The sequence below is a fragment of the Carassius carassius genome, chromosome 15 (assembly GCF_963082965.1).
Source record: "Carassius carassius chromosome 15, fCarCar2.1, whole genome shotgun sequence".
NCBI lineage: Eukaryota > Metazoa > Chordata > Actinopteri > Cypriniformes > Cyprinidae > Carassius > Carassius carassius.
The window spans coordinates 15,797,546-15,816,215 of NC_081769.1; the positions used below are offsets into that span (position 1 = coordinate 15,797,546).

General features: G+C 36.0%; 2 protein-coding genes across 3 annotated transcripts; both read left to right on the top strand.

The window, feature by feature from the left end:
- Positions 1 to 19: 19 nt before the first annotated feature.
- On the top strand, positions 20 to 6,484 carry LOC132158227 (histone-lysine N-methyltransferase ASH1L-like). 2 transcript variants are annotated; one of them, XM_059567553.1, is made up of 8 exons: positions 20 to 123; positions 231 to 298; positions 438 to 631; positions 1,971 to 2,099; positions 2,198 to 2,252; positions 3,527 to 3,641; positions 3,984 to 4,233; positions 5,483 to 6,484. In XM_059567553.1, the coding sequence occupies exons 2-7, from the start codon at positions 273 to 275 to the stop codon at positions 4,089 to 4,091; spliced, it is 627 nt and encodes a 208-aa protein (XP_059423536.1). In that variant the 5' UTR covers positions 20 to 123; positions 231 to 272; the 3' UTR covers positions 4,092 to 4,233; positions 5,483 to 6,484. The 2 variants fall into 2 exon arrangements, with proteins under 2 accessions (XP_059423536.1, XP_059423537.1); XM_059567554.1 differs by having other exon boundaries at positions 22 to 123; positions 438 to 604.
- Positions 6,485 to 9,276: 2,792 nt separating this feature from the next.
- On the top strand, positions 9,277 to 14,669 carry trim109 (tripartite motif containing 109). Its single transcript, XM_059567555.1, has 6 exons — positions 9,277 to 10,093; positions 11,608 to 11,703; positions 11,814 to 12,047; positions 12,368 to 12,459; positions 12,550 to 12,665; positions 13,453 to 14,669. The coding sequence occupies exons 1-6, from the start codon at positions 9,647 to 9,649 to the stop codon at positions 13,956 to 13,958; spliced, it is 1,491 nt and encodes a 496-aa protein (XP_059423538.1). The 5' UTR covers positions 9,277 to 9,646; the 3' UTR covers positions 13,959 to 14,669.
- Positions 14,670 to 18,670: the final 4,001 nt, after the last annotated feature.

The window sequence follows — 18,670 nt, forward strand, 5'->3', positions numbered from 1 at the left end:
CCTTTTTTTTCCTAACTTAAAAATGTCAGCCCTAGACCTAATACAGAAGAGATCGGAAAAGAAATTAGTGAAACAGACAATGAAAATAATCGTCCCAATCAACCTGACCCTCCCAAACAGCAAGTAAGAGATAAATCTAGATACAGCTTCACTTCTAATTCTATTACAACATCCCTGCATCATTTAAAGTGCATGGTCAATTTGGTCACTTTGAATGACTTTATTTCCAGGAGAAAGGCAATGATGCTGAAAATATCCCCTCCCCTCTCCTGATGATGCCCTTGTCTTGTGAGGAGAGGCAAGAACACACATAAACACTGACAATAGCATTTCTACCCATTTATGTTTTTGGATCATTTCATGCTCTTCTTTTAATTTTCATTGTCTAATATCTCTTAAGTTTGTACTTCTTTGATTTGCTCTTATTCCCCTGATAGGAGCTTCGTCCTGGAACATGGCATTTTTCTGGTGAGAAACTATGAGAAGATGAGAGACAGACAGTCATTGCTCCTGAGGGAGGAGGTGACAGAGCGAGAGGAAGAAAACAAAGAAGATGGAGGGAACAGCCAGAAAGGGGATCTCGAAGACACCAGCACTAAGTCAGGTCCAGCAGTGTGTATAGCTGTAAAATGTGTGTTTGTGTGTTGTCACATTGTTCTTGGCTCTTAAGGGATAGATTACCTGAAAAAACATTTTCAGTTTACTTTAACTTTTATTAATTGTGCAGAATGCTGTGATGCTGTAATATTATTTTACTACATGTACTTACTATTGTTAGGGTTAGAATTAGGGTTTAGTTAGGGTTACTTGTATGTAATTATGCATAATTTATTGTTATTATAATAGTAAGTACATGTAACATTTGTAACAAAGACAGCTTAAAATAAAGTGTTTCCGTACATTTTCATTCAAGTGAAATTAACACGCAATTAACTGTTAGAACATTGCATTCAGATTGCACTTATTATAAAGTATATTCCTTTAAAGTATATTACTTCTTTAATAAGTACTCTTCAAGTAAAGAAGTGTATTTCTTTTTCACAAGGGTTCCCTTCATCTTTCCGTAACAGGTTCTGTGTGAAACATGCTTTACATCAAGTCAATTTGTGCAGAAATGTCCCTCAAAAACGGTTAAGATCAGACTTCAGAGAACTTCTTAAAGTATTTAGAAGAGAAAATAAGTATCTATCCATATTTTTCCTTAATATGGGCCAGGTTTCTGAATTTCCAAGTAGATCAAACTTGACATCATGTCCATATGTCTATGGTGTTTCCCTGGCCGTGGCCCTAGATGCTTGCCAACATCTTTGGAAAATTGCTGTATAGCCGTTACATATTCAAGTTGCAACAGTACAAAACAACCCATTTTAGCCTAGTTTTTAATTACAGATTTTTTCTAAATCTGAATGTAGCATGATTTAATATTATACATTGTAAGTTTTTGGATGAAGTGTGTTTTTTTGTCAGCAAGGCTCACTTTAACCTACCCGTATGTCCTATACTAGTGCTAGCAAGGTACATTTTCATTAAGTGGGACAGTCTGTTTATAGCACTTTTTGTGACCTGAGGCTGGTTTATTATGAAGAACATGGCATCAGCTATTCCTCCTCCTCTCCTCTCCCTCCTTCACGCTCAGCGGGCTGTAGCTCTGGAGCAGCTCCCAAAACCACCTCACTTCTATTTCCACTCAGCATTAGTCAAAAGGGCAGAAGAGGACATGTGGTTAACGGCTAGCGCAAGCTACCGTGTCCTGTTGAGTTCATGGAAAAAGTGTTTTTAAGTGCATTCCGATTATTGCACTTAAAGATGACAGGCTAAGAGGGACTTCAGATTACAGTTCTTTACTGAATATGCATTGAATAGTCTTTGAATTGACAGCTGCATGTTTTTCAAATGTGGCGTGTATCATGTGCTTTTTAATAAGACTATATTCGGTGTGTGTAAGAGGATGTGTGTTCTGCACATTGCAGACCAGTGCCTGACTCACTCGAGCCCACAGTCTGAAAACAGAGAGGGAGACGAGGAGGGGAGAAGTGTACAGAGTAGAAACCTCACGCAAACACTCCAGGGGATCTATGACGTCATTGTCAGTCACAAGGGTACATCTGTTGATTTTATTAATAAGAGACTTGTCACAAGAGGCTCAGTGTGAAGATCTGCACAGCTGATCACTCTTTCTGTCATTTGTGTTTTTCAGGGTCATCTGGACAAACCCTCGCCGCTCCCCTGCTGAACCTGTGCTCCAGAAAGAGGTTTGTGTGTGTGTGTGTGTGTGTGTGTGTGTGTGTGTGTGTGTGCTTTTCCACTCACTCTGTGTTGTTTGCTCAGTGGCTCTCCTGCTGTTCTTTTCACAGTCTCCAGATGATTAAAGATTCAGGGAACCTGCAAGTTAAAAGCTCTTGTCACTGACAGCTACAGTAGAATGCAGAATGTTCTCAAAGTGATGATGTGGTTATGATTATAATTAAAGATGTCTGTTGTCTGTATTTTCTGTTATTTAAATTGATGAATTAATGTTAATAGCATAAATGTAATCAATGTATTAAAAGAATGAAAATTTTCATTAACACATTTCTGTAAATTTCTTTTTGTAAATACGTGTTTATACTAGAAAATACAGATATACTTCAATGGATCATAAAATATTTTGGACAGTACTTGTTATTTGGAACTTTAAAGGCAACTTATAACACAGCAGGAAATAAAGTTTTTATTCAGTGCCTGCTTCTGATTGGGGTCAATCAGGACTTTAGGTTTTTGTTATTAAAAATAAATAAGCAAACTAGGGATATGTCTGTATCCAATTTTCATGTTGCGATTTATTGCTAATGCTTTCATCACAGTATACGGTATTATCACGGTATTTAAATTTAGTTGAAGTGGTCATAAAACAGTATAACTGGTTTAGTAAAGAATACAAGTCTTAGTTCATGTTAGCTCATTAAATAACACAGTTGCAAAGTTAGATTTTAACAACGTGTTATTAAATATCGGAATACCTAAGATTAATGATTGTTCAGAATAATGTTTCATGGGCAGTTTGTTAACTAATGGATTAACTAATTTAAACTAATGAAGCCCTAATGTAAAGTGTGAACAAACAATAAAGAATCAAAACTCTTTCAAACAATATATCTAGAGAATGTTGTAGTCCAGATTAAAATAAAAAAACGTTTGAAAATAAATAGCCTATTAAGTATAAATATTTGGCTCTGATGAACACCATTGCAAATCCACAAACTTGAATGGCTATTTAAATACATATTAAAAAAGTAGCAGCTGCTTTATTTATGGGGTTTCCAGAGTAAAGGCTACATTTTCTGCAGTGTAGCGCCATCTGCTGTCAGAGAGTGAATGTACTTTCATTCAGCGCATCTTTCAAGTGTTTCCCAATGTGCTTCTTATGTGCTTTTTTACATCAGAGCGCACACACATCTTTTAAGCAGCATACAGTGGTGTTGTGCATTTTGACCAGTTGGTGGGAATAGTATTCTTAAAATTAATTTGTCTGTGTTTTCTCTTCCAGATCAGCCTCGGCTCCTGTGGATCTCAGTACGCTGCAGAAGCAGCTCCTCTCAGGCTACTATGAGAGTCTGGACAGCTTTCATTTAGACATGCTGAAGGTGTTCCACTGCGCCGAGGTCAGTTTCACAGAAGTTTCATGGACTCAAACTGTTTGATGTTGTTCTGCACCTGTCACAAGCTTTTGAGCTGTCTGGGTCACACCTCAGACTGACCATCAAACAATAGTCACGAAAGAAACAGAATAGATTTTTTATTGCTGCACATCCAGAGTATTTCCCTGTAATGTTACCATAGAACAGCACCCTGAATTTATTACAGAGGCTTCTCTCTGGAGCAGCCTGAGGTTCAGTGGTAATGTCCCATGTCTCACTACCTTTCATAATATCTGCCTCAGCAAAATGTTTAGAAATGCACTGTGTTAATATTTTCTGCTCTCATTATGTTTTCAATCTTATCAGAAATACTACGGTTGTGAGTCGTCGGTGGGTCGTGACGTGAGGCAGCTGAGGGAAGTGTACCACAGTGCTCATCAGGAGGCCTTAACTCAGACCGGCAGTTTCCTGTGAGTGACAGAAAACCGCATCAGCGACCTCTATCAGGGTGTTGCTGTGACCAAACCCAGAGGCATGATGGGCCTTCCAGAAGGCAGATAATGCTCTTCAACACCAAAGACCTGCTGTATGTTGCACTCACAGATACACTGCACAGGTAAAAGGTTTGCCATTTATACACAGCTGTGCCTTGAACAAGTGAATACATTCAGAAATATTAATTCAGTTATAATTATTAGTACTAGGGATGCACAGTATGTTGGTACCTTATAGTTGATTACTTTATATTAGAGTTGAAGTAACAGTCATGTCTGATAAATTTAATGTAATATTTAATTGTGAATGCTTATTTTATGTATTTTTACATTTAGATTACATTTGTTGTCATTTACTGTACAATTTATCTAAATTTAATTGTTGGCAAATATCAAAATGAATATACTTTTTTATACTGTACATTATTTGTATTATAACAGTTTGTAGCATTTAAAACGATTGATTTTAATTCTTAATATTTTATTTTACTTAGAAATTATAAAAACAAAACATATTTTATTTAGATTCAAATAGTATAGAATTGTAACGAGAGCCATTCGTCCATTATTATTGTTTATTTTTTATTTTTTTTGTGTTCACTTTAAGTATAAAAATGAAGCATTATCTTTTAATTAATTAGAATTTAGATATTATAGAACTTTAATGTTAGCCATTTATCAGTTATTAGTTATTAGCCATGAATTAATGTTTAATATTGTATTTTAAATTAATTTAGAATTATATAAAAGCGTTATTTTTCATTTATTTAGATTTAAATAGTACTGAATCTTCATGTTAGCAATTTTCGACCATAACATGGAAATAATTATTGGATTATCATATTGACCAGTATTTAATTATCAGCATATGTTTCAATTATATTACATTATATTTAAATCAACTATATACCGTTACTGCAATAAATAATTTTTAATCAATATTTTTAAAGACTTAATTAGACTTAATTAATTAAAAACATCTAAACATTCTTAAAGCTAGACATATTTACAAGTAAATGTTTTCAAAGCATTTTTAATTATTATTAATATTATTATTATTATTATTATGATTGCCTTTGCCATTGACTTTTTTTCTTTCTTTCTTTCTTTCTTTCTTTCTTTCTTTCTTTCCTATTTTAATCATGAACCTCACTAACTCTGTTAGCATCAATAGAATCTTTCCTTTGTTCATTCAAGGCTAACCAAAGCATTTGCTTTGGAAAATGTAACACAAGCCAGTAGTTTCCGAGTGTAAAGCATAAACTGTAAAAGCTCTGAGGCCTTTGCGTGGATCAAAGACTGTGTTCTGTATTATTATGTGCTGGTAAGGTGCTCTCACTTACTATTTCTCCTCTTCTTTGTCCTCTGTAGGTTAAGACAGCACTCCTGGAAATGCCATTTGTGAGCATGGACACGGCTGATGCTTCACAACATGATTAGTTGAAAGCAGCTCAGCCTTTCTCTCTCTCAGGGAAAAGAAAGTCAAGTGAAGGAACGGGAGACATAACACAAATCAACATCTGAGACTCCAGATGATTTCATATACCGGAACAACATGCATTTCTTTCATTTCGAGATGTAACACTGAACATAAACATGTTGAATGGGATGCCATGCGAACAGGACGTGGTTCTGTTTCATCTTAAAGGAATGAACATCCACAGACTGGTTTAAATCATTCAACACACTACATCAGCATACCTGCAAGAAGATGGACTTCACTGCTCTTAAGAGGCTTCGCTGACTGAACAGTTTTGTGTGATGTGAACAGATTTGTGGTCTACAGACTTTTAGTGTTTTGTGTTGAAGGTTATACCTATAAAGTAAGCAATAATGCATGAAAGGTTCAATAACACAGCCTTAATGTGAGCAAATGTGTGTTTATAGTCATTTTAGACCAGTAATTTTTATTTTAAAGGGATTGACGACCACTTTGTCCAGAGCTGTCTTGTGCTAGTGATGTTTTGTAATACATTGATTTGAAGCAGTAATCTTTATAGCTTTGAGACTCAGAAATATTTTATACCTTGTACAGTATATTGTAAATAATGTATATTTAGCTAAGTTATGTTTTTGAATGGTTCAAGAAACTCTGTTTACAGTCCTAAATTGTTGTAGGAATTGCCCTGTTTTCCATTGATTCTTTAATAATATTTTTATTGGTGTCTCGATGCATGTGTAATTTGAAACAGGACATTTAATGTCTGTAAAACATCAGATTTTCATATTCTTCTTTATGCATGGCATACTTTATGTTGCTTAATAATGTAAAATAGCTGTGTATACATATGCAACAAATTATTATGTCTATGCTGAACTAAGAAAATAATCGCTGGAAGCTTATTAAAAAGCAGAATAAATGAATTAACCCAGCTACATTAGTTCACTCATAAAAGTGAGTCGATACTTGGACCATTGTGCTTTCTAGATTTATTAGGTTTTATTCTTTATAGACAATAGTGCTAATAATTTGAATAGACACAAATAAACCCACAGGAAGAGCTGCAGATCTATTTTTATCTTTTAATTTGTCCATAAAATAATTAGTGCTTCATAAGCCAAATGTTCATTACTAGCTTTGTCAATAAGCAATTAAAATGTGTGTCAGTGGACCTACATTAGGTTATTGCATCATATGAATCATTAAATATATCTCCTTGCGGCCTTAACACATTATACTCGAACTGTATTCAAGTCAAAAGCTGGTCACAATGTCAAATTATTTAACGTATAGTCCTGTGTAGATGGAAAATTGTAGATAAGTTTCTTTTAAGGTCTGTTTTTACATGGTGGACCTGATTTCACACTCTTGTTATATAACAAGGTGACAAGAATAGATTCTGATGTGACTGTCATGCATATTCTCCACAGGGTCTTCGCAAACAAAACTGCAAGGGAAATAATTGGGTCCTAAATTCCGAAATGTATAGATTGTGTACCTGCCTATAGCTTTATTAGTTATTATTTCATCTGATAGCTGTGTCAGGATTGTTGTTAGAAGGGAATATGGCACTCTCTAATGGTAATAATAGCCTACAAACACTGAGATACTAATATAGATGCAGATCTGAATGTGCAACAGTATGTTCACTGAACATTTCGACTCCAAATCAAACGTTAAAATAACTTTATTGAATGAAAATAACTGTAAAAATGTTGGATTTTGTTATGATATGACATTTGTTCAGTGGCATCCTGGTTAGCACTTTTGTATTTCTTGTTTTCCTAAACACAAAATGGCTTACAGATTTTCTTTCAGTTATAAGCTTCGAATATCAAGAAGCCAGCTGCAGGCTCAGTGAAGATACTTGAGATGGAAGATCACATATGAAGACAGAAGAAAAATCCAGGTAAATATCACAACGTGTGGAAATATTTGCCATATACAATATTTTCATCATCGTTATAATGTAATCTACTCCGAGACGGCAAAGCTGAATTTTCAGCAGCTATAGACTTAAATCATTTTAATATACCGTTATGATCCTCAATTATACTTAATAATAATGGTTCTTATTTTAAAAATTTTGTTTTATTATTATTATTTTTTTTTTTTTTAGGATTTTTAATTAATAGAACGTTTAAACGTCAGCATTTTATTTGAAATGTAAATATTTCGTAACTTAAATGCCTTCATTGTGACTTTTGATCAATTTAATGCATCCTTGCTAAATAAATACTTTTAAAGTATTTAATTAAAACTCAAAAACAAAAACATGGTATTGCCACAAATGATTAGCCAACAAAAACAGTTTTCAATGTTCATGAAGGATCACGAGATTCGGAAGACTGGAGTAATGGCTGTTTATGGATTCTGGGATTTTCCGTGGGAGTGGAGGTGAATTACACTTGCATAATAGCGCCACCCAGTGGACTCAGGAGATCAGTGAAGAGCATCTGTGCTAAAACATATTCTTCATATTCACCTTGGTGAAACAGTTGCTGCATAGCATACTGTTGTATGGAGGATATATATATATATATATATATATATATATATATATATATATATATATATATATATATATATATATATATATATATATATATATATATATATATATATATATATATATATATATATATATATATATATATATATAATATATATATATATCCTCCATATATATATATATCCTCCATACAACAGTATGCTATGCAGCAACTGTTTCACCAAGGTGAATATGAAGAATATTTTTTATAAATATGTCGTTGCTCAGCAATTAAATTGTTCAGCTATATGTAGTAAACATTCACCATTGTTTCTGATAAAGTTGCTAAAGTTATTTTATATACTTAATACTGTATATATTTTTATCATTATGTACAGCAGTGAAGGGCCTGGATATACAGCAACTGGACCTCTGCTGTAGCACAAATATAGAATTTATATTTTACATGGTTTCCAGATGAACCAGACTGATGATGATTTATGGTCTTTAGCTGATAGCTGATGTAAGCGTTTAGATGAAGGATCAGCTGGACTGCCAGCTGGTAGAGCTGAGCTCAATTTGATGGTGGTCAAGCTTTTTAGAGCTAGAAGTGGCAATTGGACCAGAACAGTAATGCAAATAGCACAAGATATCCTACATTGTGATTTTATTATTTTTTTTTATTTTGCTGCATTTTTGCACTGAGTTCTGGATAACTTCTGACCTTTAACTCTGATTATACTTTATATATTAATCTCAATATCCACTACTGTTCAAACATTTGGTATCCGTAACCGTAATCATCACAGAATCCTGAAAAAAAACTGCTTTCAACATTGATAATAGTAATAAATGTTTCTTGAGCAGCAAATCAGTTTATTAGAATATGACACCGAAGACTGGAGTAATGGCTGATGATAATAAGTTTATTTTAAAACACAGTACAGTAGAAAAGTGTTGTTTTTTTATTGTAATAAAATTTCACAGTATTAGAGTTTTTACTGTATTTTAGATCAAATAAATTTGGCCTAATTATACCAAAATATAAACTCTTTCAGTAAATGGATAAAAGTAGTAAAGTAACTTTACAGTGTTGACCATTACAGTAACTAAGACACAGTAACTAATTATAGTGTTGAAAACAGCCTGCTTATATTATATGCACATGTGATCATCAAACCACCTGTTGATTCCCTCCATATCAGACAGAAGGTCAAATCTGACTTCGGTAACATGAGCTACCATTTGTTTTATTCTAAATGAACAAGTACAGTTAGTAGAAATCAGTTAGACTGTAATTTTAATGTGTTTGAGGGCAGTGATATGATTTCTAGAGGCAAGTTCATCTGTGCAGGGAGTCATATGGCTTCCTTTATATAGCACACTAGGACAAACAAGTGTTAGTCAAGTAAGGGCAGAGGAAGCTCTCCCAAACACACTCCTGCCCCTGCACATGTGCTAGACATGTGTTGTCATTTGTCTCCGCAGCTGCTGGGACAACAGCTCATATCTAAACCCCCCTGCCAGTGAGTGTTTGGGACATTTAGGGGACACAAGCAGCATTTTGTCAGCCGACGTATTTCAAACAAGTAGCCTAGTTGTGATGGATTCTCGGCTGTCGAAACAGATCCAGTGCTCGGTGTGTTTGGGGGACTTCACAGATCCAGTGAGCCTGCTGTGTGACCACACGTTCTGCCGACAGTGTATCAGCAATCATTCCCAAAGCTGCCGTCTGAAACTGTGTCCGGAATGCAGGCGACCCTATACCATGTGGGACCTCCGGTCCAACCGAGTGCTGCGGAATATGGTGTCTGCCGTGAGGGAACACTTGAGCGAGCAGCAGGCCCTCAGGGACGGGAACGTAGCGGCTTGTGGAGCAGGAGCGAGAGTGTTTGAGGATCCAGAGAAGCTGGTGTGTTCGGATCATCAGGAGAGACTCAAGCTGTTTTGTGAGACGGATCAGAAACTGGTGTGCCTGATCTGTAGGGACGGTGAGAGACATCAGGGACACGCGTTCAAACCTGTGGAGGAGGCAGCGGAGCCCAGAAAGGTCTGTAAAGGATTGATGGTTTGAGTTTGACGTTGCTCAAGTTTCAGGTCATATCCAGGTCAGCCATACGAAAGCAGAAGTTCATTTGGTTTCTATTTTGGATGTATCCAATTCCACACTGGATGTGAGAGAGGTTCTGTTTGTGGTCTCAGAGACGCCGGGGTCATTTTACTGCCATTTCTGAAGCATGCTTCTTCGTGACTTTTGACAATTGGCTGGAATACGTAACTTTTGCAGATTTTAGTTTAATTCCAATTTACGGTCTGGATAAGTCGACAATAGTTAAGGAAGTCAGAGCCACTTTACAGATTTGAGATGAATAATTTCACAGAAAATCACATATGATTGATACGTTTAGCTGATTTTAAACACATTTTGTTTTCATTTTCATTTGTTTTCATGATGCCTGTTTCTGAGTTTATATTCAGACTTGAAAGTCTGAAGTTCCACAGTCAATTAGTGTATGATTTTAAGTTTTTAAGATAAATTTTTCAGCTTAAGCCATTTACAAAGTTGGCAAGTTGGCTATGATGTCTAAGGGTTTTGAATCTGTACAAATAAGCGCTCAGTGGAAGTCTGTTCAGTTATGAAGTGTATATTATTAAATTAGAAGAACTTGTCATATTCTAAACTGAACTTGGTAACATTTTCAAACATGCTTAATACATTACTTATGTTTCAGAGATTTTAAAAATGAAGCTTTAATAATGCAATGGATCTTTATATAAGATCCTGCCAGTTGTCTATTTTATTATATTGTATTGTATTGTTGGATATCAGTCATATTTTTCAAATGTACATTGCTGTGGTAAAATAGAGGATAACGCTTCAGTTATGTTTTAACTTGTCAGAATCCAAAACCCTAGAAGTTGTTGAAAGAATGAAAATGGAAAGTAAGAGGTTAATTTTAAAAGTATTCAAAAGTGACATTATTTTTACATTTACAACACTGGGACACTGGGATTTCCAGCATAAGGCTCAAAAGAACCTAAGGAACAAACATAAATGTAGCAGCTTCTGGAGCATTTGTGAAAATGTATTCATCCTCGGGTTGTGCCAAACCTGTATGAGTTTCTTTCCTCTGCTGAACATAAAAGAAGGTGTTTTGAAGAATGTTGGTAACCAAACAGTTGGTGGTCAACTTTGACCTTCATATGAAAAAATCCAATAGGCCTAAAAACTGTTTGGTTGCCAACACACTTCAAAATGTCTATTTGTCTTCAGCAGAAGAAAGAAAGTCATTAGAACAACTCGAGGCTGGGTAATTGATGACAGACGTTTCAGGTGAACAATCCATTTAACCACTATGTATGTTGATATATTATATTGTAGATGAATAATTAAACACATCGAAATGCATAATTGTATATTTACTTCAAGTCAGAAGTGCTCTTTCCTGCTCCTCTGCAGGATTCAGCAGATCACTAGGAGCAGGACTGAGCACCGCTGCCTTAAGGTAATGTCTGAAATATTCATGTCAAACGCCCACAAGTCTGTCCTGTGCGTTGTTGCAGAATTTATTGTTAGAGCCTCTGAGCTTCCTGTCGAAGGAGAATGAAGAGCTGCAGGCTCTTATGAAAAAACAGACGAATGAGATCTCTAAAACAGAGGTGAAAAATACACTTCACACAAAAGAGTAAAACAGATCACAAGCCATCTAAAGACTCCATAGGGAGCGCCGCAGGGTTCATTACTATCTGTGATCTGTTCTGTTGCTCAGGAAAGGTCTCGGCAGCTCTCTGCTCAGATCTCTGCTCAGTTTGAGGAGATGCACCAGTTCCTGAAGAAAAAGGAGGAGGAAGTGAAGAAAACGCTGGAGAAAGAGGAGAAGGATATGATCGAGAAGATGAAAAGAAACAGAGCAGAAATAGAAGAGAAGCTCAATGATGGAAGAGAGAAGGAAGGGATTCTACGCTCAGTCTTTGAGACTGATCAGCCTGACGGCTTTCTGCAGGTTCAAACAAACAATTGCATTCAGCACTGATTGTCCAATTAATGCAATAACCTCAACACAGTAAGAAACAAAAATGTGAAAAAAGTACCTTTAGAGGTACAGCTACTTGCCACTGAAAGTGCCCTTAAAGGGACACCTTTGTACTCTGAATATATGAACTACTAGTATATGAAGATTGAATATTGAGAGTGAAAAGCAAGCTTAAGATTGTGATTTTTGGGAGTTACATTATTGTTACATATATGTAACACTGGGTTATCCATAGCTGCGGTTCTCAAATTGCTAACCATTATCTTTGTCTGGGTCTACTTCTCCTGTAGTGGTGGACTGAGAAAGGGCTGGACTTTGTCGAAGAGATGAAAGACAACGAAAGCTGCTGTGAAAATAATGACATTGTTTCTCAAACAACCAAGTAGGACAATATACTGCAATGCTTCAGATAAACATAACCGGCACTGTACAGTAAATATCCCATCAGTTATATTCATCTCCTGCATCGTAGGTTCAAGTCAGCATTGAGAAGTGTGAATTTGACACCTAATTCTCTGTTCCTTGGCCTTCACGAGACGCACCTGCAGTTTATTGTGTGGAAGGAGATGCTGAGCTTTATTAAACCAGGTGAGGACATCAGATATCTATATACGTGGACCATGTATTAGAATGAATGTAAAAAATATATAAATGTCTATTATGGAAATTAACATTTTGCTAATTTACTTAGAATGAAACAATTTGGAATAATAGTGTTTTTATGTTTTTAAGTATCATATGGTCACCAAGGCTGCATTGTTTGATTGTGAATAAAGTAAAAACAGCCATATTTTAAAAGTATTACACTCTTAAACTGTCATTCGTGTTTTCTGGTTTCTTTGATGAATAGAAAGTTAAACAGCATTTATTTGAAACAGAATTTTTTGTAACATTAGAAATGCCTTTACTGTCACTTTTGATCAATGCATCTTTGCTGAATAAAATTAATTACCGTACAAAAATATTTTATATTTATTACAGGTTCCACATTTTGTATTATGATAATAATAAAATATGAGATAATAATGAGCGGAAAATCAGCATATTACAATGATTTCTGAAGGATCATGTGACACTGAAGACTGGAGTAATGGCTGCTGAAAATGTAGTTTAACCACCACAAGAATAAATAACTAGAAATTAGAAATAAATGAGGAAAACATTTGTATAATAGTTATTAACAGTATGGCAGAAAACAGTTATTTTAAATCGTAACAATATTACACAATTTTACTTTTTTACTATATTTTTAATTTAAAAAAAATGCAACCTAGGAGAGACTTCAAAATTATTTCCAAAATTATTTAATTTACTTTTGACGAGTAGCGTATGAAAAACTACATTGCATTTATCTTTCACGCTTTGTCTTCCTTAGTCCCTGATCGTAATGTCATACATGACTGTCATGACCCATACCTGAGGGTCTCCTCTGATGGCCGCAGTGTCGTCCGCACATCCAAAAAGGGGATTTTATTGCGTCACAAAGACTACAGGCCTCTAGCCAGGACCCACAAGACCTTTCAGTCAGGACAGCACTATTGGGAAGTGGATGTGGGAGCAAAGATAGATTGGAGTGTGGGCTTCGATGGTGGGTCTATAAGCAACTTAAACAAGGACATTGGGCTTCACCGTAAGCATGACCAAGGCTACTGCATCAAAGAGTATGAGACAGTGACAGAGATAGATCTGACGGTGAAGCCACGCAGGATAGGGCTGTACCTGGACTGTGACCGGTGTCAGGTGTGCTTCTATAACACTGATGACATGACTCTACTGCACACTTCCACATACCCTTCATCCATCCCTTACTCCCTCAGCCTCTCTCCAGGAGCTTATCTGGGAGGGAAGAATGCTGATCCGCTCACAGTGACCTGGAACTGATCCGTCTGGGACACTTTAGTAAGATGGCTATAAGAAATGGTCCATTTATGGTTTTTGAGGAGATGTAATCATGCTTGAGAGAGTAGTTATAGGCTGCTGTATTTACTTGCTCAGTTTGTTAGTGGGTGGATTACTTGATTTTATCTTAGAATATTTGTGACAGGCATTAAACCCACTAAATTTTGAGAACATAATTTTTTTTTGTCCTTTTAAAGCCATTTCTGCTACATTAGAAAAAAAATAATTATTCTTTGGTGTATAATATATATATAACTATAAATATATAACTATAATAACTATAACATACCTTCAAAATTTTGTAGAACATACATTCACAAATTACTAAGTCATAATTATAACCTATAAGATATAAAGTCTAAATTATGATTATAATTTTGTCAAAATTATGACATGCTAAGCCATTATAAGAGGGCAGTTTTATACATTTTCAGTGAGAACACAGGGACTGGCTCTAGAAATCATGGTTTGGGATCAAAATATATTAATAATGGAAATTAGATCTGTCTCTATGAACTCGCATAATATGGGTTTGATATTGTATCCCAAAGTGTGTATTAGAAGTGAATGCAGTTAAGTGCAAATATATTGTCTGTACTGCAATGTGGTCTTGAGGCTTGATCTTGACTTTTTTATATTATAAATTGCTTGTTCTGAAGTTGCCGTCACATTAAACACATCACAACAGCCGTATCTGTGCAGGAGTTGTCTCATATTTGTCCTTTCAAGAGCTTTTGTTCATTTTGTGACATCTTAAAGGGATGGTTCACCCAAATAGCAAAATTATGTCATTAATAACTCACCCTCATGTCGTTCCAAACCCGTGAGACCTCCATTTATCTTTGGAACACAGTTTAAGATATTTTAGATTTAGTCCGAGAGCTCTCAGTCCCTCCATTGAAACTGTGTGTACGGTCTACTGTCCATGTCCAGGTAAGAAAAACATCATCAAAGTAGTCCATGTGACATCAGAGGGTCGGTTAGAATTTTTTGAAGCATCGAAAATACATTTTGGTCCAAAACTAGCAAAAACTACGACTTTATTCAGCATTGTCTTCTCTTCCGTGTCTGTTGTGAGAGAGAGTTCAAAACAAAGCAGTCTGGATATCCGGTTCGCGAACGAATCATTCAGTTCACCAAATCGAACTGAATCGTTTTAAATGGTTCGCATCTCTAATACGCATTATTCCACAAATGACCTAAGCTGTTAACCTTTTTTTAATGTGGCTGACACTCTGAGTTCAAACAAACCAATATCCCCGAGTAATGCATGCACTCAAACAGTACACTGACTGAACTGCTGTGAAGAGAGAACTGAAGATGAACACCGAGCCGAGCCAGATAGTGAACAATAGACTGACTCATTCACGAGTGAAGAACCGGTTGCATCGGTTTTCGGATCACAAGGAGTTCTTTCGGACAGTTCGATTCAATAAACTGGTTGAAGAAAACGGTTCACTGGTTCTTTTGCGCTCGACGTATAATGGCGTCATTTGCGATGATTGCCCTTGATTCAAGCCTTCGGTTTACCCGCGCTCATAACACTAGCACAGAATCAGTTCAGAATCAATCACCAAAAGAATCAGTTCGGTTCAGACACTCTGTGTGTCAGTCTGCTTCACGCTGAATCACACATGCGCAGTATCATCAGCTCCTCGGTTCACGAATCGGACGCGTCTGACAGAAACGGTTCTTGACTCGAGAATGAGTCAATGTTTTGTTCGTTATCTGGCTCGGCTCGGTGTTCATCTTCAGTTCTCTCTTCACAGCAGTTCAGTCAGTGTACTGTTTGAGTAAATGAATTACTCCGGGATATTGGTTTGTTTGAACTCAGAGGGAGTGTCAGCCACATTAAAAAAGTTAACAGCTTAAGTCATTTGTGGATTAATGCGTATTGGAGACGCGAACCATTTAAAACGATTCAGTTTGATTTGGTGAACTGAATGATTCGTTCGCGAACCGGATATCCAGACTGCTTTGTTTTGAACTCTCTCTCACAACAGACACGGAAGAGAAGACAATGCTGAATAAAGTCGTCGTTTTTGCTATTTTTGGACCAAAATGTATTTTCGATTCTTCAACAAATTCTAACTGACCCTCTGATGTCACATGGACTACTTTGATGATGTTTTTCTTACCTTTCTGGACATGGACAGTATACCGTACACAGCTTCAATGGAGGGATTGAGAGCTCTCGGACTAAATCTAAAATATCTTAAACTGTGTTCCAAAGATAAACAGAGGTCTTACGGGTTTGGAACGAAATGAGGGTAAGTTATTAATTACATAAATTTGCTATCTGGGTGAACTAACCCTTTAAGTCATTTGTGGATTAATGCGTATTGGAGACGCAAATCGTTTAAAACGATTCTGTTCGGTTTGGTGAACTGGTTCAAAAAGATCCGGTTACATCGAACGATTCATTCGCGAACCGGATATGACAAACTGCTGTGTTTTGAACTCTCTCTCACAACAGACCCGGAAGAGAAGACAATGCTGAATAAAGTCATAATTTTTGCTATTTTTGGACCAAAATGTATTTTCGATGCTTCAAAAAATTCTAACTGACCCTCTGATGTCACATGGACTACTTTGATGATGTTTTTCTTACCTTTCTGGACATGGACAGTAGACCGTACACACAGTTTCAATGGAGGGACTGTGAGCTCTCGGACTAAATCTAAAATATCTTAAACTGTGTTCCGAAGATAAACGGAGGTCTTACGGGTTTGGAACGACATGAGGGTGAGTTATTAATGACATAATTTTGCTATTTGGGTGAACTATCCCTTTAATGTGACCTGTGGTATTGCAGCGGACATAAACACTACATTTGTGACCACCACAACACCATAGTTCCTCAGCATCACACTCTTTGCCAATGTTTCTTTTAATATTTTATTGGGTATATTTACAAACACCAACATGCATAGAGCTGATTCACAGGGAATTACAGAACTCAAGAGTTGGTACAGTACATAATATGTTTTAAGTGTGCTACCAGTGATGGGCATTATCACACAGAGCTACGCAACTCATTACCACACATAGGAGATCAATAGAGAGATAGACAAGAGGAACAGATAAAAAGCAGATCGATAGTATGGTATATTAACCACAAACAATAAGCACTCTATATTTATAATGCAACATAGCCGTTTCTTTCTGCAAAACATATTAATGAAATTCAAATGTCACAATTATAAATGCACAGTTATAATGAAAAGGACTACTACAAGAACTAAAAATAAAAATAAATAATGATAATAATTATAAAAAAATAATCATGCATCATTGCAGTTTGGCCTGTGAGGTAACTATTACACTAAATATGATTTTTTTTTTTTAACCGAACCCCTGCTGCTTGCTTACTTCTCAAACCATATGGTTTTATTATATTTTCTTTGTTTTCAAAACAAGGACATTAAAGCTCAAGCCAATTACAATTCTAACTTCTCAAGGAGCTAAATCTCAGACTTTGTTGTCTCCTAAACTATATCTTAAAAACTGTATCAACTTGTCCCTTGACAAACTCATACATACATAAATCCCATACATTAATTTTACTTATATTTACAGCAATGTGAATTGGTTACTGCTACTGTAGCCCACTGTTCTTTTGCTATTGGTTGGAATAATCCAGAAGGCACATCATTATGTGGTGTGATGCTCCTTGCGGACTGGCACACTAATGTGACCGGGTTATTCTCTCAATTGTCTAGTATATTTATGATTAGCAGTCAAAAGGTGTGACAAAAATTCATACATGTGGGAAACAGAGGGCCATTTATAGAACAACAATAACCAAGCACTATTTAAAATAACCTTTTCCACTACAGCCACTAAAATCCTGGCCTATTCCTTTAGCATTAGTAGTCTGAGTGAAAGTATTTGTGCACACATATAAGTTGTATTGATGAATACCTGACATTTGCTACACACATTCATACACACTCATGCAGGTTTAGTTTGTAAACTGATTCAAAGGATTATACAGATGCAGAATATCCACTGAAAAGAAAATCATGAATGCTATCAATCTTATATGGTTTCTCCAGCAACAAGCCTCATAAACAGTACAGGACAGAAAATGCATAGTCACTATCAAGCTCACGGTGATACAGATCTTACCACAGTAGCCATCACACTGTATGAAATAGAAAAGAATCATCTACACACTACCACTCGAATACTGACTGTTATTATTGAGAGTTAAAATAAAAACGATAAGAGAATAATAATGTCGGTTTTCAAACAGAATATGTTTTTTCTAGGTAAGTGAGATAATAAAAGGGTGTATATAAGGGCATCTTCAGGCAATTCCAAAGGCCCTGTTTTAATGCTCTAAGCGCATGGTCTAAAGCACACAGCGCAGGTGCACTCAGGGCGTGACCGAATCCACTTTTGCTAGTTTAACAATGGTCGGCGCACCCGGGCGGATGGTCTAAACGGGTTGTCCATAATTCTCTTAATGAGTGATGGGTTTACCCTTAATGGGTAATGGGTTTTCTGGCCATAAGGTGCAATAAACCAATCAGAGTCTCATCTCCCTTTCCCTTTAAAAGCCAGTTGCACTTGCGCCATGGTGGGTTTGCTATTTTCATGGCAGAATGTAATTTTTCAGTTAAAAAAAAATTTGTATGTTGCTGCGCATCCCTGTGTGTGTGTAATAAGCAAAGTGTAAGCACGCTGTG